Source organism: Varanus komodoensis, unplaced genomic scaffold (genome assembly GCF_004798865.1).
Source record: "Varanus komodoensis strain SLA01 unplaced genomic scaffold, ASM479886v1 scaffold34_1, whole genome shotgun sequence".
Taxonomy (NCBI): Eukaryota; Metazoa; Chordata; class Lepidosauria; order Squamata; family Varanidae; genus Varanus; species Varanus komodoensis.
Window position 1 is genome coordinate 4,291,432 of NW_025335854.1, and position 22,505 is coordinate 4,313,936.

At 42.1% G+C, this 22,505-nt stretch overlaps 1 protein-coding gene across 3 annotated transcripts; it reads right to left on the minus strand.

The window, feature by feature from the left end:
* Nucleotides 1-4,057: 4,057 nt before the first annotated feature.
* On the minus strand, nt 4,058-22,408 carry ODR4 (odr-4 GPCR localization factor homolog). Of its 3 annotated transcripts, none has more exons than XM_044439256.1 (14): nt 22,296-22,408; nt 21,713-21,842; nt 20,069-20,203; nt 18,971-19,066; nt 18,296-18,402; nt 17,597-17,633; nt 16,983-17,123; nt 15,994-16,089; nt 14,336-14,404; nt 12,820-12,948; nt 10,242-10,332; nt 7,852-8,037; nt 5,874-5,966; nt 4,058-4,455 (listed from the first exon to the last, which is right to left on the minus strand). In XM_044439256.1, the coding sequence occupies exons 2-14, from the start codon at nt 21,812-21,814 to the stop codon at nt 4,388-4,390; spliced, it is 1,350 nt and encodes a 449-aa protein (XP_044295191.1). In that variant the 5' UTR covers nt 21,815-21,842; nt 22,296-22,408; the 3' UTR covers nt 4,058-4,387. The 3 variants fall into 3 exon arrangements, with proteins under 3 accessions (XP_044295191.1, XP_044295192.1, XP_044295190.1); XM_044439257.1 differs by lacking the exon at nt 22,296-22,408 and adding an exon at nt 22,102-22,163 and having other exon boundaries at nt 17,597-17,630; XM_044439255.1 differs by lacking the exon at nt 22,296-22,408 and adding an exon at nt 22,102-22,163.
* Between the last annotated feature and the right edge of the window lie 97 nt (nt 22,409-22,505).

Consider the following 22,505-nt stretch of genomic DNA (forward strand, 5'->3'; position numbering starts at 1 on the left):
GGAAAACCCCTCCCCTGTGGTTGACTTTCTCAATTGCATTCCACCAGGCTCTTGGAATGTGTTGCAAGCTCACACGGACCGACGGACAGGGCAGGCCGAGTCCTGTTCTTGACACAACCTCTCCCATCACCTCCAAGAGCTGGATGTCTGCAGGGCTGGGTGCCTTCAAGACACTTTGACAGGTAGCTTATTCACTTTACCGGGAGCAAAACACAAAGAAGAGAGGTGTGCGGTTTTTGCTCTGCTTTGCTCATGCAGGGAGGTGGAGAGCAAACCTCAGCTGAACTTTTCTGGTTCAACCAGGTGTTTTGCCTGAGGCTACCCTTGCTTCTCAATGTCCATTTCCAAGTCTAAAAAAGTACAGCTGCCAAGAGATGCAACTACAGCACTTTATTGCAGCTATGGAAGTTCATCCCACACTGTAGGCATTCTGAGAGGGAGCAAAAAGATAATGAAGGGAGAACAGGTGAAAAAAATCAAATCATGTTCTAAACGCTGCAAGTGAAGGCTAGCAAATTGAGTTCAGAGGAGGTGGTGATGAGCTATAAATGGAAGACTTCCCTGAAGAGGGAACTCCCCTGATGAATAAACTTTCGATAGCTTAGCTGCTGCATTCTTGGACACTCCCACCCTCTTTGAACTCCTAAAACAGCATATAAGATGTTATTACGTTTAAGGCTTCTCGCCAACACACTCACCAGGACAACAGCCATTGTGTAAGTGCAGAACCTCTAAAAGATTATCTATTCTTTACAGAATGTTCTTGTTGCACTTTGGAGAGCCAGGTATCACACAAGGGAAATTTTTACAGACAGTAACTGCCATCCTCACTTTAAAAATATGGCCTCCCAGATTACCTTGTACTGATGCAATCCCCCAACACAGACACACAATTATTTTTGCATTGAACATTTCAAGACCATTTCCCAACAGGAGCACTTTTTAGTCATGAGAAGGGAGCAAATGTGTTCCTTCAGGAGCGTTCTCGCAAATTTATTATATTCTCCATATTGCCCAATAGCTGAAGTTCTCTGAACCCTTCACTGTGAATCTGTTTTGCTTTATACACACATAACGGACCCTATTTGAGGTTTGTGTTGGTGGTGGTGGAGATTGCTCAGAATCTAAGTGGGAGGGGAACTGAAGGGTACATGGAAGGAAACATGACATGCATCTTCTGCTAAATGTTGGGAGGGGGATTGGCTATTTTATTTATTTTTTATTAAAACATTTCTATGCCGCCCCATTCGCTGAAGCCTCGGGGTGGCTCACAACATAAATTAAAATACAAGAGATAACAATATAAAATAAGTCACCCTGGCCAGATAAAATAAGTGAATAATATCAACAATTAAAATGATGCTTAAATAAAAAGGTCTTCGCCTGGCGCCAAGAAACAAATAATGACAGCGCCAGGCGGACCTCTCTGGGGAGCGCATTCCATAGATTGGGCGCCACCGCAGAGAAAGCCCTCCTCCGAGTACCTACCCTCCTAATTTCTTTCATGGAGGGTTCCCGGAGAAGGGCCTCTCCCACAGATCTCAAGGGGCGGGCAGATCTCAAGGGGCGGCTAGGTGGAAATCAGTTTAGCAGAGGGTGCTAGCTTGTATCACCATTCCTCCCATAAATCCCCATATGTTCCATTTACTGGGAATTTGCATTTGGTTTTCACAGTCTGTTAACCCTGCGTAATACCCAACAAAACCAAAGGCTTGAACAGTTACCCAAGGACATATGGTGCTTAGCATGACAGGATTATAACACACATATCCAAGCGTTTGCACCTGCTCTTATATTGGCCTATTGTTAAACAAACAAACAAACAACCACCACACCCTAGGTATGTTTATTCCTCTTTTTAACATTAAAGCATTTATGTTTTTTAAAACAAAGTTTTTTCAAAATGCAAAACTAATCTATGGATGGGGGTGTGGGCTGCAACAACACAAATGATAGTAAGCTGAAAAACGGTTGTTTCTGAGCTTGTCTCAGGAAAGGAAGAAACGAAGTTTTATTGCAAACAGTAAGGAAGCTTTCAAAGTACCCTCACAGTAGGTTCATCCCATCTTCTCTCCTATTTCACCTAAAATGTTTTTTCCCCTTGTGCAAAAATAAAACAATAACTTTTGAACTATTATACAAAATCACTGGGGCACCTCAGTTGCCACTGTGAAGGAATCCCCAGTGCATTAACTGTGGGTACCCTACACACACACACACACACACACGAACACACTACTGAACATCTCCAAACTGTATGTCTAAAGGAAGCAGTAGCTGCATTGCAATACCAGCAATTAACTGAATTAGAGACATTAACTGAATGAGACATTGCAGTATCCAATAGGCATGAAGCCCAAGATTCCTAGACACAAGAAAAAGCTGAAGTGGCAAGTCACCGCTCAGGAATTGTTCAGTGGTGCCCACAGCAGTTTCCCAAATACCCAGAAGGGTCCAGGAGCCCAGACAGATTGGGGACCCACCCTCCCCGTTGACACTTCATATGATGATCTTTGCAGACGTGATCATATAGCACCAGTCCTATATCACCTCCATTGGTTACCAGTTGAAGTTTGGCCCAATTTAGGATGCTAACTTTGACATATAAAGCCATAAATGGTTTAGGGTCTGGTCATCTAAAGGAATGTCTTCTCTCATATGCATCTGCTTGAACTAGGATCTTCCACTGAGGTCCTTTTTTGGGAGGTTAGAAGAATGACTACCTGAAAAGTCATTTCTTTGGTAGCACCCAGACTCTGGGATTTGCTCCCCAGAGATGTTCACTTTATCCACTGGTGAATGAGGTTACCTGGTCCCTCACTTTATTCGTCCCCCACCTCCCAATACTTTAAGGGTTTAAACATGCTGCTATATTGTCAGCCATCTTGAGACCCATTTTGAGTAAAGATGGGGTAAAAATGTTTTAAATATAAACAAGCAAACTCTTTAAAGGGAAAAAAGCCCCAGAATACCAACACATTTTCTGAAAATCTTACCAAGTTCTTTTAGCTGCCACACTTCGTCCCAAACAATTATGGTAGCCACATTTTCTATTTTTTCTACTTATCCGGTTTCAAGATTAACCACAGGAAGAGCTTCAGATAGCATCAACAGATAGCATCTGATCAACAGACTTGTGTAGGCAGATAGGTCACCTAGTCACAGTTTCTCCCAGGATACTGAGATGGATTCTGTGTCTATTTAAATGCATGATTTCCAGATGTGTACTGTATACAGCATAAACATATTTTATGCAGATTCTCTTTCTGATAACACAGATAGGGTTGTTCTGAGGATAGAAGAAGTCATGTAAGCCATTCTGGGTTCTTCACAGAAGGAAAAAAGAGAGCATATGAATGCAATGTAAAAATTGCATAAGCGGCCGATCGAAAGGCAAAATTTTGAGATGATTGTGCAAAGGAAAGCATCTTATGTGTGGACAGCTGTGATAAACATCATTAACACAAAGCATGCTGCAGAATAGCATGGATGACAGCAGAGTGTGGGAATGAATTGCCATGCAGATCGATTATAATTTAAGGCAGGTAGCTGCAGCTCTTGGGCTAGGGGTGAAGGAATGGTGTGGTAGGGAGTGGTTACAAATGTAAGTAGGACCAAGTTGTCTTTCATCCACTCATCTGTAACAGGCTTGAGCTAAGCAATGATCTTTGAAATCCCATCATGCACTGCAAAATTTACACATACTATTCAGGAAAGACAACATCCTGGCTGAACAAGGACTTCTCAAATGAATTCATGTTGCATTGCCACGACAGCAACAATTGTCTTGATATTAATGCAATCGTCATGATTTCCGCTAAAGAATATTGGGAGTGTTAACTGGTGAAGGAATCGGGTATTGTCACAGATGCCCAGCCCTGCTAACAGACCTGGAACTTCCAGTGCTCCCTGGAAAGGGGAAAGAAACCTCTTTAAGCCTTGAAGACCACAATAATGCCTGCAGAAGCTGTTGTGACGGTTAAAGAAACAAAACAGGAAAACCTCATCTTGCTTAATCTCTCAGAGCTTCAAAACTGCTTGGAAGAACACAAGCAACCACTTTTAACAATGGTCCTTTTATTTGGTAAGGAAGAAAGGTAAGTAGGCATTTGACAAATTCTTCCTGTAAAAGTAATGCTATATTATAGGTATTTTCTAACAGTCGGCGGTCCTCTTCTTCTTCTCCCTTTTGAAAACCACGCCACCTAGATAATTTGCATGCAGGAAAAGGACAGCTGACGCTATCATTAGTAAGAACAGCTAATTTGTATTTTCAGGTGACACATTAGGTGATTAATGCATTCGTTTCTATAAGTGTGCATCTCTTCAGGACTGGGTAGGTCTGTGGTGGCAGGAGATTTTAGGATGGTTCTTAAATATTTGAAGTCTAATCGCTGAAGTAGTTAAAAGAGAAAGCAGCTGCGGATACTGCAACAGCCACGGCGACCACCATTCCTAAACATGACAAAGGAAACAGAGATTAAGTATGCACATGGGATAACCTAATTATTACAAGATCACAAGTAAATATGCGCTTTACAGCAACCCACAACACGCATGGTGCTAGCAAGGGCTGTAGAGCGCTCCTTCCACTTTATTCAACGATACGCATTATTCCTTCACAGGGCCAGGGCAAAGAGATCATCCGTGCTCTTGTTCTAGGACTCTTTAGGAGTCATCCGACAAATCACTATGCTTACGCAGCAGCTCAAAGGAACAAGCCGGTGAACTGTGAACCCAGGAGGTGAAAGGAGTCAATCTCCGACCTTCTTTTGGTGGCTGAGCTACTAATCCAAAATAGACTACTAAAAACAACAGCACAAAGAATACTCCAAAAGGGCAACCACCTTCGGAAGTACCACAGTCCATAGTATACAATGACATGTGGCAGGGTGCGGGTGGCAGGGAACTAGCTCAGCAGGAACAGAGGGCTTTCTGGAAGGTCTGTAATCTTTTATGCAGAAATCCCATGGTTCTGGCGAGGCGTTTTTCAAGGGAAGTGGCGATTTGATTGCAGCCCTTCTTCTGAAGAGAGCATGTGCATTTGGCAAGTCAAACTAAACCTCAATGACTAATGGTTTCCCTTTACACATATGCAGCTTCAGGAAGCTGCCCCAAGTCTATTTTTCCACCTGGTGATTAAGATAGAAACATTGAAACGGAGCGAGTCAGAAGGGGCCTCCTGGGCCATCTAGTCTGACCCCGGCTCCAGTCGGCTCTGCTACCATGTGCATGCCCAGCCTATCCTTGAACACCCACACTGATGGGGCCTCAACAACCTCTTGTGGAAGCCCATTCCACACCCTCGGGGTCCTGACTGTCAGGAAGTGCTTCCTGGCATCTAAATGGAGCCTTGGCTCACTGAGCTTTGCTCTGTTGGAGCGCGTCCTGCCTTCCTCTGCAGGGGAGAACAGGTCTCTGCCCATCTCCGTGTGACATCCCCTTGAAAGATCATGCAGGAGTCAGATCAAGGTCAGAAGAACTGTGGAGACATGGATTTTGCACCAAAGAGGAAAGGAGACTGAGGAGCTACAGGAATGCTGTATGAATTAGAAACAAAGAAGCAGAATGAGTTAGAAGGGTCCTCCCGGGCCATCTAGTCTGACCCTGGCTCCAGTCGGCTCTGCTACCATGTGCATGCCCAGCCTATCCTTGAACACCCGTACCGATGGGGCTTCAACCACCTCCCGTGGAAGCCCATTCCACACCCTCAGGGTCCCTAAAGCAGAAAGGATAACTTCAAATCTGCCTTGCATCTTTGGTACAGCTGTGACAGTGTTTACTAACAAAGGCAGGGAGGTATTATGCTGATGATCATACTGAGAAAGGACAAGATTAGTGCCAAAAGGGAAGAAGCAATTGCTGAAGCTTACCTATGTTCTGGTGAAGTTTTAACAGCAGCATTTCTTTTGTCAACCGTTTCTGCTGCACGTTATCTTGGAGCTCTTTTGGGGGGCTTACTTCAACTGCAGGAATAAAAACAATACCAAACTGATAGTGTGTTGACTTAATCTTATTGCACAATCCATTCTCACACTGCTTCCTCCCTCCATGCTTGCTAATGCGCATTATAGTCGGAATTCTTCTTAAGCCAGGCTGCAAAAAGCAAGCAGACATATGCAAAACTATTTTGCACAATTTGGCACAATATGTGATATGGACAGCCTTGGGCCCCCTTTGCATAATCCAGCTGCTGAAGCAGAACTTCAAAGCATGTAACTAAAAACAAGGCACACATCTAAACACATAGAAACAAGAGTTCATCATGAATAATGGAAGGTCTGAGGTTTCCAAAAGTTGAATCATTTTGAAATTAACGGAAAATATACAGAGGGAGAGGCAGGAACAGAAAGAGCAGGCATAAATTAGTAGGAAACCATTTGCATGATTTCCATGTCATGGAAGTGGCTTCCATTTGCATGACGTGTACGTTTCCTCCCAATTTTGTCCACGTAAAAGTTCCCGTCTAAAGGTTAATGGTCCATCCAATCCATCAGTGACATCGAGCAGCAAGAAATATTCAGACCCTTCGGGAGGCCGATGCTGTGCAATATGCTAAATATTACACAGACCATGTTTTGGGTCCTTTGGATCTTCAACTAGACAAGCAAGAGTCCATGCAGGGAAGAGATTACCCTTGCTGAAATCTTATCTGTGTTTATCTACTCAGCAGGTTTAACTCCTGGATACTGAAAGCTGGGATTTAACTGCTATTGCAGATCTTATTTGTTCATTCTGAAAAATAGAAGTACCTGACCACAGTGGTCTTTGAGGCGTATACTAAATTATCAGTTGCATTGATAATGCAAATTGTGTATCAAACACATTACAATTCCTATTTTTAAAAAATGAATAACTTTAAATGAATAATTTACAGATTAAATGAATTTAAAGATCATTTCATTCAAAGCAAGAAGTTTGGAGGGAGGTCATTAGCTGTAGCAGAGACAGTTAAAAAAATACAAGCTGAAGCCCAAGAAATAGTAGATCAATATTATACAAGCATAGATCCACTGCTGCCTTTTTTCTAAAGGAACCTTCATTTTGATTGGGGTCCTGTCATAGGGGTGGATCCTGACACTTCCCCCAGTGCTATCCCCCAGTCCAGACTGTCCCCAGGGATGTTACCTATGAAAGGGAATACATATACAAGGTATATTTGGATTGATGGGGGAGCTCAGGAAGATTAAGGTACCTTTTGCTATCTTCTGGCTAAGATAGATGTGGGAAGACTCATTAGTAACCCTCTGGCTAACAGGTTTCAGGGCAATGCATCAGAGAAACCCCTTATAAATTAATCAATTAGTTACATAGAAGAATGAGTAAGTAGTAAACTTATTGCCAGGTACTGGTCTTTGAAAATTCACTACAAAGCAACTGGATGTTTAGCATATTTTACACTTTATGTCCGTTAGACACTATACAATTAAAGGGTTTTCCCCCCAGAGTTGTTCAATCTCAGCCACATACTTTGACATACACATAAGGCTCACTGCTACACTTCCGGCTACATAGTTTCTGACTTGGGTGAGAGCAAAAAGCAGTAAACGAAACCTTCAATCTATTCAAATATCTTTTGCGATGGCTTCTATGCTCTATCTTGAACAATATTTGTGTGCTGAGTCAGGGCATGATACACAAACACAACATAACAAGCATTTTGCCTTTTATAGCTAAAGTCCTAGGAATCTAGAAAAACTAGACATGGTTTAAACCATCCTAAAACCCCAACCAGGTTCAAGCCTGGAAATAAGTAGAACCAGAATTAGCATGTGCTTGTGCTTCAGGTCTGGCTTCTCAATGATGCTGGGTATACAGCAATTTGGCTCTTAGTTTAGCAGCTATACTTACCTATATGCATTTCCTCAGCTGCATGTAAATCCTCTGCTTGGACAGCTTGATCCAGCATTTCAAGAAAGCGATCTTGGATTTCCTCAGCTGACTCGTCACCAAACTTATAATCACAAAACAACACAGTGGACCCAGCAATGGGGGCAAACACTCTGCAAGGCAAGGTGTGATACTCTCTCTCAGAATCTAAGAACAAGAAAAGTTGGGCGGGGGGAGAAAGCTCTTCTTAAACACCATTAAAAACAGTAAATATGTTTCTAGTTTAACATAAATTATGTATGTTTAAACTAATATGTTTAAACAGTAAATATGTTTATAGTTTAACATAAAAAGAAAAAATGTGGGGGGCTGACCCAGTAGGTCTGATGCTTTTGATGACTGATGACTTTTTAGTTTCTTTTTTGTTAGGTCTATTAAAAATAAAACTTTTTCAAAAAACAAGCACAGTATGATCACTGGCACAGACTGCAGTGTAGGCATGATATCTACATCAGTCTGTATTAATGCTGCTACACTGGTCTCACATCACTTGAAAATCGTCTACTAGAGATGGTACACATGCTATTCATGAAGCCTTTGTATATGACTATTCCTCCTACTATGCATGCAACCTCCAAAGCCGCCAGCATCTGATTTTGTATTTGCTTAATTAAGGATGCTTGATTAAGGTATTGCATATTGCTGCAAGAACCCTTTGGATTAGTGGTGAGATAATCTGGAAATGAAATACGAGGATAGTACTGATACCGCGCATATATCATGCATATACAAACATATGTATCTATGTACATACACAAAGATGTATATCTAACACCCTCTGCTGAGGAGTTTTCTGGTAGCTGAGTTTGCCTATTTAATTTACGTAGTTAATGTTTATACTCCTTGTATACTGCTTAATATCATAAAATCCCTAATCAGTTCACTACACTGTGCCATACAAACCAGTCTCTCAGAACAACCCCAAAAGGTGGCTAGACAGGTATGATTTTCCTTTAAGACAGGACATCTTGCTGGATCCATTGGCTGGGACTTCCAAGCTACTTCCAAGGGACTGAGGTAAGAGAAGTAGGAGGAGGGACATTGGATGTCAAGATTTCTTCTCCCCCATTCGCAAAAGTAAGCCATGCAGTGGGCACAAGGAGGCGAAACAGCCTGTTGTGTTAAATAGGAGCTACCACTAAAAATGTATATGGGTTTTTCTGCTGGGCTTGAATGACCTCCTAGCAGGAAAGGATGAGAAAGACGCTATGCCCAAATGGGAAATGTATAGTTAGGCCTTTCTAAGCAGCTACGTAGCTTCATGCATCTTGTAGTTCAGCAAAAGCTTAGACAATCATATATGCGTTTAAGCTGTCTCAAAATTCTTTGTAGTTTGTGATCTAACATGTCTCTCCTTCAAGTAAATATTAACATCTGCTGAAAACAAGGAAATTTGAAAATCACATTTTAAAGCAAAGCAAAAAGGAAATTTGAGGCATAGAAGGTTACAGATCAAGGGAAATTATATTGGACACATAGTTTAAGGAACAACCTTAAAAACATAGCAGGGGCATTCCATGCAAAGCTATTCACTAGTCAATGAATGCCCCCTAAAGGGGCAACTGGAAATTGCAGGCAATTGACCATGTTAAAGTTTGAATATATCAGACATTGGAAGTTTCTCAAAGAGTAGATCAGGTGGTCTGGCTTTTATGCATTTAGGTTGTGTTGCATTATATCATAGCAATGACAACAACACAAGAGAGGGAACTGGCACAACATGAAGCCGAGAAAGCTATTTGGATTGGCCCAGTCCAATGGAGGAACACAACAGAAGACCTCAGAACAATCCTTTCATGCCTATGAAGGGTAAGATTTGCTGCCATGTGCAACTATGAAATCCATCCTGAGGTCAGAAGCAAAGACCAGATAGAAAGAGGCATGCGAGGATTTTTATAGGAGCGGTGAACGCTTTTTGACCAGCCTACTTCTATACCTACAGCAGTAACTCAATCTGCAAAATTCAGCAGGCAAAGTTTTTGATGACCTAAAGACACATCACTTTGACGTAGACAGTCAAAGACACAGGAGTTGGGGCTGGTGAACAACAAGGGCAATTTCTGATAGCTGGAGGGGTATGAACATTCTCAGGAAGTTAGGTGTGATAGCTAGGGTAATTAGGTGAAGAAAGTTCATAGTTCCACAGCCACCACGATGTGTGGTGCCACCACTGAGAAGACCGTGCCATTTGTGGTAGCCCATGGACCATGAAGGGAAACATTTAGAGCTTTGTCCATGGGAACCTGGGAAGCTTACTGACAACCAAAGCAGATTTCAAAACTGGTATGACATGCTCACTTCTCATGGTCCCTGGCAGTAGTATTTAAGCATACTGTTGCTCAGTCTCTTACTTTTCTCTCCTAGCGTTTCATTGATAATCAGATCTTCAAACAGTATTTCACAACGATCTGACAGAGTGTTTATTATGTCTCTCTTCAAGGCCTGCAAGGACAAGAACAGGAAGATACAAAAACATTCTAAACTCTGTGAGAAAGTCCCTGCCAGACTATACCCGGGAGAAGTCCAGTCTTCTGCAAGGAATAGCCATCTTTATGGTAAAGTAAACAACAGAATGGAAAAAATAGACACACACTTCAAGTACACTCAATAAAGCACAATTCATTCCTATACATCCCACAATACTCTTGCACAATATAGTTGATGCCCAACAGGGTGAACAATGGAAATGCCACACATGTGAGGCACACGTGATCCCTTTCCATGAACTGATGTTTGCATGAAGGGTATTGTGAGGACTAGCCTGCCTGATGCCATGCATGGCCCCCCATGCTCTCCCAAACAAACATCTACTTAACTTTGCCCAGAAGAGTACTCAGTGCGCCCAAACCTGTATCTGAAGAGACAGAACCCAAATCTATGTACAGTTGAGGAGGGACTCTGGTTGGCTGGGTCTTTCCTTACATTTAGTGGCAAAGGATTCTTTCTGACTCACTCTGAATGGATATTTTTTCCGGAAAGCATGACAGCCGTATACAGGGAAGGGTCATCTGTAGCTTCCCCCTCAATAACATGAGAAAAGCAAGTAGCTAATTCGGTTCTTCCGACAATTTCTATTTCTCTTCCTGATATGGGACATTTGCTTTAAAAATATAAGACAGGAAGGAATAGACCAGCCACTGCCTTCCCCTAATTTTCACTGCTTAACAGGAAAAATTGCTTCTATAACATTTCTGCCAGCCACTAAGCTTTGAAAGAAGGGTAAGAGAATTTCCAGAAAGAATGTAAGAATCCCGCCATCATCTGTTAGCCAGCAGAAAAGTTTTCTGTAAGGATTACATCCTTGAAAGGACCGTGGATTAAGCCCTGGGCTGTTTTGCCCCTAAAAAACCCATTGCTCCAAGCTTGTACTTCTTGCTGGATGATGCTAGTTTAGTTAAAAACAGAAGTGAGGTGCATGCTTGCTTGCTCCCGGTTGTGCTAGGCAAATTGTAGGTTAATCAACCCACAATTTGCCACTATGTAAGAACTGGCTCATTAGTTGTTTAAAGTCACAGCCCAAGTTCTCAGACACGACACAGCACAGTAGCAGAAAGCATTGAAAAGACATGGCGTGTGATCCCGAGTAGGTATGTTTACTCAGAAGTAATCAGCAGTTCTGAGCAGTAAGAATTGGAAACACACCTGCCTTACTGGGAACCGGAACTGAAAGTCCATTCTGGCATGAAAAGTAGGATAACTAAGTAGCAAAAGGTTTGAGTATTGAATCAGTTCTTCATAACTGCATAATTTCTTATATTCCGTAGGCAGCCATCTGTGAAAATTCAGCCCGCCTCCCAGCTTTGGAGTGCTGGTTCAACTCTGTGTGGAGGACCAAAGTAAGAGCAACCTAGTCCTTTGGGCAAAAGAACTTTTACAAGACCAAAGCAGTAAAGATGTAGGACTACAGCTGATGTACACAGTACAGTTATACTCCCTTCTATGGAGAAAAATCATGATTTGGTTTGCAGGTAACACTTAACCCATGATTTAGTCAACCTATGGTTTGTTGCCGTACCCAGGGTTTATCTGACAGATGGTTGAACAAACCATGGTTTGTTATTCAGTCCTTGGGTTGTTTCCCTCTTTCCTTTGCCCACTCCCTTCCTGTATCCCAGATGCCTTTGTGGTCCCACACTAACGGCTTTGGGGTTTTGCCATTAAGTTTCTTTTAACTGCTCTTGCCTACTGCCTCCCTAGCCATGCAAGCCAGCCCATGAACATCCCAGGATGACAACCCACAGTTTGGACAACCCATGTTCACAACCCAACAACAAACCATAGGTTTTCTTTCCTGGGGGTTTTTGTTTTGTTTTGTTTTGTTAGAATAAGGTATCTTTGTGTGACCACATTTGCACATCACAACAACCCACAATTCAACAGCCCATGCTGTGGGTTAATGTAATCTATGAAGCAAGCCTATAACTGCAGTGAGATGCTGAACACTCCTCTGGGACAGACAGAAGTCCAGGAAGGGACACCCCCATGGCAGAACCACCTTAAGAAAACCTAGCCACACATCTGTAGCAACTCAGGTTGCCACCACCCTCCCTGAAGCTGTAATCCGGTATCCACTTACCAGAGAGTAAGTGCCAGCAAACTCCATTAGTCTTACTTCTGAGCAGACATATCTGGGACCACACACTGTGTCATACAAATGTGCAAGAGAAGAACACTGCTATAACCGCCTTCCAGTGCTGAAGGAAAACCTTTTTCAATCGTGAATTCATATTTGTGTTTAATATGGGCAGAAGGCAGACACTTGGTTTCAATTTGGCATTTTCATTGAAAATTGGTGGCTCAGGGCAAAGAACGTGGCCTACGGAGATGAAAGTCTTCAGTTTCATTGATTCAAAAATATGGGAATGGATGGGGGGGAGAGAGAGAGATCAAAAGCAAATCCTTCAGTAGACTGAAGTGCAGTGAAAGTACCTTAACAGCATCTTTAACTTTGGGCTTGTTATTATGGATGTAAGCTTTGCATTTTAAAGCACCTTTAAGATTTATGGAACCACTGCAGACTTGGACTGTTGCTGTGGACCTGGAACTTGAATTTCGTGACTGAAAGAGAAAACACCAAGGTCAGAAGCATAATACTAGATTTCTAGAATTACACAGCTAGTCTAAATCATTTCCAAAACCATAAACCAAGCTGCCTTTTTCTTTTCTCTCTTCAAAACACATTTAATTTGACCTTTTACAAGACATTTAAAAAATGTTTTCAGACTGAAATTTTGGAATAAGGATTAGCATTCATATGACTGGCTTGCTCCCTTCATCTTCATACAGGATGTGACAGATGCTGCTATCAAGGCAAGGAGAAGAAATTTCTTCAGCCTGCCTTTAGAAAAGTTATCTACCAAAGCTAAACTCTCCAAATCAATATATAAAGCAGAACACAGTTTATCCTTTGGTATTCACTTCCCTTAGTGATACAATTCTCCAAACAAAAACTGTGTACAAAAATGTGAATATTAAGGAACATGCGCACATTCATGAAAAAGCATACAAAAAGAGAGAATATGGTACATGGCTGGTATGTATATTAGGATAAATACACACAAAAATGCACACTGCTTGGGCTGACTTTTTAGATGTTGCAAACGGGTGTACCACAAAATAAGCGGAGGACTGGAAAAACAAGTAACAGAGAAACCAAAGCTGAGATTTGCCCATCTCTTACCTCTATTTGTACTACTGATCCACTTTTGAGGCAAGAATCCACAAGGGCGAAAAATGGAGAGACAGCCTACACTCAAAACTTATTTACCAGTTTCACTAAAAGCAATACTTTAACTATAAATCCAGCTTTATTCTCAAGTTAAGATTTAACATCAAGTATTTTGTGCATAACAATGTCCTCTGCTTTTCCATCTGGCTCCTCAGAAGCCCTGCATGAACCCAGGCTTAAAATCTCAGTCTTACAGGCCAGCAACCTACAGCAATACTGAGTACAGACCTCACAATTTATAATGTGGAATTGCTAATGGAAATGGGAAATAGAATACTTATGCTTTAGGGCATTCCGAGCTGATACTGAGAAACAGTAGCATACACACAAAAAATAGCAGAGTCCATGACCACACTAAATAAGCCCTTGAATAAGTTTCTTGTGCAAAGAAGAAATGTCCTTCTATTTCCTTCTCAGAAGCAATTTCCTTCACAAAGCTGTTCTGCAGATCACAGATATGGCCAGGAGCTGAGGCCAAGAAACATCAGCTTATCTAAGGTTACTTAGGACACTATCGCAGCCATCTTTCAATAAAGTCCGATGACTCCCAGCATGCCCCAGCTAGCACGGCTGGTGGGACATGGCTGGAGTTGCAGGATGTTTTTTTCTGTCTAAACTTGCCTGAGATTCCACCCTCAGCAAATGTATATATGAGGTGAGATTCAACCAGAGACTTCTTATCACTCTCTTCGCAACTGCATTGGTGAATTTACTTACCAATTGCATTAAAACCCTGACGTCAAGACTCTGACTAGATGATGACATGTTTCCTCTTGCAAACTTTTTCTGTAGAGACAATTGAAGCAAAGAAGGGAGATTTAAGAGAATTCATGACCTTCCTATCTTTCAACAACCTTAAGAAAGGAGGCCCATTCTGATTCTTCTGATAGTTTTCGGTTGTTTTGAATTTTATAAGAATTGTGCGATAAACATCTTTTAGATAAGTAAACCACTGCATATTTTTCTTTATGAGCAGTTCCTTGCTGGTTGCCAAGAGCCGGCAAAACCACCTTTTCTATGTCAAGACTGCCTTCTAAGTGATAAGACCGCAAAGTATTGCTCTGCCTGTTTGGGACACCACCAACTCATGTTCTCAAAATATACCCTATCCAAATGGGGTACCTGAGGACCAGCACAGGAAGATGCCCAGGGACTCAACTCAAGATCAAAGACTGGTGGAGAAAGTTTTCTGTTTTAACTGTCACACCTATGATTTCTATGTCCATTTAGCAGGAATGCTTGAGGGTTTTTTCCTGACATTTTGGAAGCAAACTGACCTGATTCACACTTTCCAATCTAATGCACAATTAGTCTGCTCTTCCTCATTCTTGTGTTGCAGTGATCAGCTTAAACACTTCCCAAGATGCACACTAAAATGAGGATTCTATTTTGCAGCTTTTTAAAAGAGTAGATTAGCATGAAAAGGTGATGGAACAAACCTATAGATGAACACATTGTTATTTATTTAGTCATTTATTTATTTTTCAGTTTGTATCTTGCCTTTTTCCTACAAAGGGCTCAAGGCAGCTTACATCAATCTCCTCCTCCATCTTATCCCCACAACAGGAACCCTATGAGGTAGGCTGGGCTGAGAGCCTGTGACTGGCCCAAAGCCACCCAGTGGGCTCCATGGCTGAGTGGGGACTAGAACCCAGGTCATCCGAGTCCCAGTCCCATGCTCTGAACTGCTACACCACACTGGACTTCCCTCACAACACCCCTGCAGGGTAGGTAAGTATTTTCTTTGCTCTGAACCGCTGCACCACATGGAAATGAACACACACTGAAAATACTCTGACATTCTGACCAGCCCATCCTTATCACATACTAATGCGATGTGTTTCCAGAGTTTCTGTCTTCTAATGGCAAATCTCTTTTCTAACTATGCAGCTTTTAAAGACTTCTAAGCTCCTAAGATATGCATACTGTCTCAGTGGGAGGAATATGAATAGCACCTGGTAAACAGCCATATACCACGGTGAATACTTAATTGCTTGGTAAGTCAGTCTCCTCCCTGGCTAGTGTGGAAATGGCTGCTGTTGCCTAGCAGATCTCTGGTTCTGACCTTACTACCAGGATGGGTAGAGGAAGTCATCATGGTTCAGAGAGAACATGGAGGAGATGGTTGCACCTGGTTGGTGTGAAGTGGTGTCCTGCAACAGCAGGGAGTTGGACTTGATGGCCTTCATGGCCCCTTCCAACTCTAGTATTCTATGACTCTATGATTGTGGTTTCTATAAATCTACTGAAATATCCCCAGGTTTGGATGGCATGACTGACCAACCATGGTAAAAAGTCACTGTAGCTTGTCATGTTGCATGAACCTGTCCACCGTGTTCTACCTTGACATTCAGAGGATGCCACGTACCGCTTACCTGCCCTTCTAGTAAGTCAGTGTCTTCCTCTTTGACTTGACCATTGATCAAAAAGACTGCTTCCTCGATCTGTTTTGCCCATCGTACTAATCCAACCTACAAAGAGAAGGATGCACATTGTAGATCTTGAAAATAGTTCCTTTGTGAACTGCGTGCAGAGCTTCAGCTTTTGTGCAATATAAAATGTGACAAACGGACAGGCAAATAAATACATTCTTTACCAGCAATATTAGAAGGTGTGACTCACACCGAACTGTGGCTAATAGTAAATGCTTAGGAAACTTACAGCTGTTAAACAGTGGCAATTTGTAATCAGTGCTGCTAAGAGACAAAGCAAAAGACCCGAAAGGTAAGTAGCATGCAAACTTTTTTTTATTTTATAATTCCCACAAAGTGAAAGAAAGCTGAGTAAGTTAATAATCCAAGGTGCCTGTTATATCAATGGGGCTCCTTATCCATTGCAGCTTCAAATTAGAACTGCATAGGAGCTATCCCTGGTGCTGAAATACACCCCCAAAGCAGGTTCACCATCACAGATGGCTCCTATAAAGCCGAGAATAAAAACTGTAATGCGCAAGGAGCCCTATTGACATAGGAGACACCAGTCTCTCCTGTTAATATCCCTGAATAAAATTGAGAAATTCCTATCAAAAACAGTCCTGGAAACCAGACAGGAACCTCATTGCCTTGGTCCCTCATGAGCAGCGCCTCAAAAGGTCTTTTGCCAGGGGGACCAGCAAGGCTGGGGCAGAGCAGATGAACTGGCAACCCACAGAGAAGGGACAACATTCCAACAATCCGGAATGGGCTCCGACCAAAGGGTCGAGTGAAAGTTTATGGAAGACGGGAGAAGCCATATGGAGCCGAGTGTGAAAGACTAATGGACAAAATATGCTCAGGAAACTGCAAAGCAGATGGAGCAAAGGCAGCTTCAACTGAACTACAAACATCATTCCAGCTTGAGCCACGTGCAGGAGCGGTTCTGTTACCCTTGTATTTTTCTCTAGGTCATGGTTGGCCAAGGTGACCGGTAGCGGGATGTGTATATTGGCATTGATGGTGCAATCTAAAGACAGCCACGAGGAAGAGAGGCCATTCTGATATTTCCAGTCTGCTGGCTTGGCTGGACTCTAAACAGAAGAGAAGAGATCATACTGTTAAGAAGCCAACAAGAGGGAGTGGGGAACAAAAGATTTATGAACTTACTTCTGGGATCCAAACAATGTAATCTAGGCACATTTACTCAGACATATGCCCAACTGAGTTAAATGGAACTTGCTCTAGAGTAAATGTGCACAGTAGTGTAACCTAAGGCAGGATTATTAGCGTATCTGAAATTAAATGCTTCATGCAAACTGTAAGACTGGCAGGAATTCTCAAGACCCTGTTCTCCCAACCAAACCCTTTGAGCAAGCTCTATAGTCTATTGAGCAAGCTCTATAGTCTATACTAAGTAAAAGCCAAGAGAGCATCGGCAGTTGTAGGGAAATGACTTCTCATTTGAAACAGGATTTACAACAAATATCACCGCCTTGTTCAAATAAAAATGACCAATGTTCTTCTTTATTTTTCCCCCAACCCTTGCCAAGGACAAACGACTCACCTTTGGATCTTGCATATTGTAAGTGCGACAAAGTATTCGTTCCCGATTAAGAACAACAACTGAATGTGCTTATAGAATAGATTTGAACATCGAATAAATTCATACCTCCTTTGCTCAGACTTGCCATAATTTGACATTAAAAACATCCAGTTAAGACCATAATTATCTTTATAATTACTTATTTTTAACAAATCAAGTTGCTGAAACCGGTTTTTCTTTTCAGCTGCTGATTATACTACAGATAATGTGCTAACAGTAGGTTTGGCTTTGCCAGGCTACCAGTGCAATCCTATAGAAATTTTATATTACTTACAGAACAACCCCACCAGCGGCTGTGGCAGGACTTGAAGAGGGAAGTGGCTACCAGTGGCTACTAGCCTTGCTGCCTATGTGCTGCCTCCCTTACTAGAGGCAGCATGCCTGCATACATCAATTGCTGAAGCACTTGGGCAAGTGGAGGTCTTGCATTCATCCTGCTTGAGTGATCCTGTGGGCAGCTGGTTTGCAACTGTGTGTACACAGTGCTGGACTAGAGAGACCCTGGGTCTGATCCAGCATGGCATTTCTTACGTTTTTAAGTGAATCTAATTGTGTTCAGTGGGTTTAATCCAAGGTAAGCACACAGAAGAACACAGCCTAAATTAAGGCAGATATTTGAGAGCTGAACTGAGGGCTCCAACTTGGCTGTCAAAAGGATACTTCTTTGTGGTAGAACAAAGATGAAGAGTCACACGGTCTGACACATCTTCCTCTGAAATGTTCCACAGCCTCTTTTTAGCTAGTGACTTTTCTACAGAAAAAACAAGCTTGGGGAAGGAAGGGAATAAAAAACAAGTTAAAGCTGAGTTTGAGAAAGAGTACCCCAAACTACATAGCTGCACCCACAAGGTGAATGCCATTCCTAAGGCAAAATACTTTTCTGCTCATTACAAGCATCTTAATGAAAATCAGAGAAGATACCACCATCACCACAATGGGCATTCCCAAATTTGTGCTCATTGTGGTTACTTTCTAGGAGCCCTTTAATAGCATAAGTCAACAAATGCATGGTTCAGCACAACCCATGCATGGTTATAACCCTAACGGTCAAGTACCTAAAATACAACCTTCCTCCATGCAAAATTGCCCAGGTTGAAAGATCTTCCACTAGTAATTGGGGATTGTCTCATGGGAATCAGTGATTGTGCCAAGGTTCTGGAATTCCTTTTCTACAGAAGCCTGAATAGATTCTCCTATAAGTACTACTTTAATTGTATAGTTTTACAGCATTGTTGTAAGCTGCCTTAAGCACCAATATAGGATGTGAAAAAACAGTAAATGCTTAAGAAATAAATAAAATGACCAAGGCTGCAAGTACAAATTGCTATCATTTACCTTCCGTAAAGTATTCTGGATTTCTTTTGCAAGTTCTGGAACTGCAATGACAAAAACACCTAGAACTAGCAGTCCTCCAGGAAGCATTCTTGATACCTAGCAAATCAAACCAACATAAATACCAAAGTATTTAAAAGCATAATGGAATGTCTACATATGACATGAATGCTTCGCAAATACAGAAGATTAAAGAGTGTATCTCAATGCACCCAGGCGCCTGCCCAGTTCACGAGAATATGAACAATGTCTTAACTGAGGGACACTATTCAGTCAGGAACTTGCAACATTTAGAAATCTTGTCAGTATCTGATACTATCTGCCAGAGAAAATTAAGGTTTTTTTCCATCTTGATTATTTAGATTGCATAACAAGTTTCCACACAATACTAGAGAAAGCTGAAATGGCTTAGCAGTTAGTTTCTGGGGCTTGAACAATGAAACCTAATATCAAAACACAACTCAGGGTGGATTCAAGCAAATCATTATCTCACCTTGCCTGAGAAAGAGTAAGCTACCGTTGTAACAAAAATATACATTAAAATACACCCTACCTATCTTAGGCAGCGATGTATAGTTGCATGTAATAGTTATAATAAATACAAATGCAAATAAGAATCAGATAGCAATAGTCCTCCAAATTAGATCATGTTTCAGTTATAAGACTAAACATGTCATCTTTGCGTTATTCCAATGGTTATATATTAATGTTTATAACCAACAGTGTACTTTGCACTGTACAGACATATTAAGCCCTTCTTTGAAGGCTAAACTCTAAACTTCTATATTAAAAGAGACCAGATGAAGAGGAAAATGGCAAGAATGGATAAATCAGTGATTAAAGTAAGGCACAGAGAATCCAGCTTAACTGATAGGTGAAAGGGGAGTGTAAACTGCCCAGAGAGCTTCGGCTATGCGTGGTACAGCAAATGAAATTAATAATAATAGTGTACAGAAGTCCAGTGTTTGGGAGATAAGCAAATAAGCTACTATAAACCAGCAGAATGCAGAGAATGAAGAATGAATACATGAAAGTGAGATGGGTTTAGAAGCAGAGCAGTACGTTTCAGCACCAGAACAGATACAACTGAACATGTAGTACCTGAGTAGCATGTGCTGTTATCCATTCCTCATCAATATGAGACAAATCTGAATGGTAACTTGTATTGCTTTCACTTTTCTCCTCTTTTGGAGGTGTCCGAACAGCTATCAAGACATAATCTTTTTGCTGGGAGCACTGAAAATATAGGAGAAATAAGGACCTCCAGAGACCTAAATTTAACATTAAGCACCTTTAAAACTGCTTATTCACCATAATGTGTTCATGTATGCATATTCACACACAAACAAATCTTGCCTAATTGGGAGTGGGGGGGGGGGGACACCTCCTTTTCTTTTCAACTCATTCAACTTTCTTTTCAGCTTTGTTGCCAAAACATTTTTGCAACAAAGTTCTTGAGTAGTCCATACCAGGCTGAGGATCCATCCAATCCAACAAGTGCTAATCCACTGCCATCTCTTGCAGTCTACGAATCAAGCTACAATTTTTAGCATCCCTTTACCTTTTACCACTGTGTTAACAGTAAATCATCTATATATGATTACCCAAGACCATGGTACTGCGAAAGGGCTAAAATAAGTTGTCTCTGAATGCAGCCTATTTGTTAAATCAAGTTAACGAACAGGGGTAGTTAATCTAGCCAATCTCCAGTCCCTAAAACACTGCAGCCCATCACTAGTCAGATGCTTCTACTTGGGATATACAGTAGCAACTTAATGTATGCTACTTTATCAAATCTGAAACATGATCAAATCAACAGAAGCCATGCAGCTGAAACTAACTTTGTTTTCTAACTATTCTTTTTCATTCTGGCGCTCTCAAGACTTTTGTTGTTTAGTCACAAAGTCATGCCTGACCCATCGTGACCCCATGGACAACATTCCCCCAGGCTTTCCTGTCCTCCACCATCCCTTGGAGTCCACCCAAGCCCACACCTACTGCCCCAGTGACTCCATCTAGTCATCTCATCCTCTGTTGTCCCCTTCTCCTTTTGCCATCAATCATTCCATCATGGTTGTCAAGACTTAGGAACAGTATGATAAAGTACAGGAAAACCTACATTGCTAGGTTTCAGTATTTAGCATTGTAAGTAATTCACAGAGCCACTTTTGCTAATTGCTGCTAAATCAAATACAAAATGGACAAATGATGCTAAAATTGTAAGCAGTGGAGCAGCGCTTCAAGAGCAGATACCAGCAGGAATTTCACTTAGGGAGTCTCCACTCATTTCTGTAGAACCCACACATGAATCTGCAACTCTAAAAACATTTACTGTTGAACAGGGCAAGCTTTACGAGATTACACTGCTAAGGACTAAGTGAGGCTATCAGTGGTATGCCATGAACTGGATGAGAATTTCTTCCCCTAGAAAAGAGGCTTCCAGAACTTGCAGTGGATGGATAGAGTCCCTTAAGCCACAATCCTATGCATGTTTTGACGGCAAAAACTTTTGCATCTCCCAACACTCCCCATCTAGCCACACCCAGGGTTTATTTATTTGTTTCTTAGATTTATATCCCACCTTTTCTCTTTACAAGGAACTCAAAATGACTTACAGCATTCCCCTCCTCCTGTTCCCAACTTATCCCCACAACAACCTGAGTGGTAGGTTTGGCTGAGAGTCCGTGACTGGCCAAAGTCTCCCAGTTGCTCCCTTAATATATCAAACTTTAAGAAGACACTCACCTGTCCTATCAAGAGGCCAGTGACAAAAGCTTTAGACTTGCAAGAAGCAAGCTCTGACAGATACGGTCCAACAGCTTCATCCACAATGTAGCTTCTTCCCATGATTGCACAAACGCAACATTCCACGCAACTTTGAAGGGGAGGGCGCGGAAGAGATAAAGCGGGGAATCAGAGAAGCAGAAATCACCTTTCCAATTCAAGAGCTGCAAAGGACAATCTTACGGGATCAGCACGAATGGATGCCCCCTCCACCCTTCCTTTCTTTAGCGATTCTTTCTCCAGCCATGGCCCTTCTTAAGTTATTCTTCTCCACCTCCACCCCCACATTTCAATTCCTACTCTCCTCCCCAGGGCGGCGTGACCTCCCTCCCCACGACAAAGCCCCTCACCTCCTCAAGCCCGCTTTTCCATCTTCCCTTCTTCACTGAGGTGTCCTAACCTCCGTCATCACCCAGCGTCTCCGCGCTCCTTCTCACAACAAGGCACATCCTGATGACGCAACACACACGCAGTCCTACTATTCACGGAAAACGCAGCGACGGCCTGGCATGCACCATCTTGAGTGTGGCAAAAATGTACCTACCGTACTGAGGACTCCAAGTTTCCCTCCGGCTGCCTGGAAAGGCGTTGAGAATTATAGAAGTTTTCCTTTTCCAAATCCTAAATCTGCAATAAACAAGTCCAGTTAAAATGAGCACGGGCTTTCCCGCCCTGTTGTCTTTCAGAGGCTGTTGAACTGCATTTCCCGTCATCCCTTAGTACCGAGAATCCTCTACGTAGAGGAAGCCAGGGC

Excerpts from the sequence above, each read along its gene's own strand:
- ODR4 (XM_044439256.1), bottom strand. The coding sequence starts at position 21,814 with ATGGGAAGAAGCTACATTGTGGATGAAGCTGTTGGACCGTATCTGTCA. Across the intron at positions 10,333-12,819 it reads AAGTTAAAGATGCTGTTAAG|GCCTTGAAGAGAGACATAAT; the intron begins GTACTTTCACTG and ends TTGTCCTTGCAG. Across the intron at positions 8,038-10,241 it reads TGAAACGCTAGGAGAGAAAA|ATTCTGAGAGAGAGTATCAC; the intron begins GTAAGAGACTGA and ends TCTTGTTCTTAG.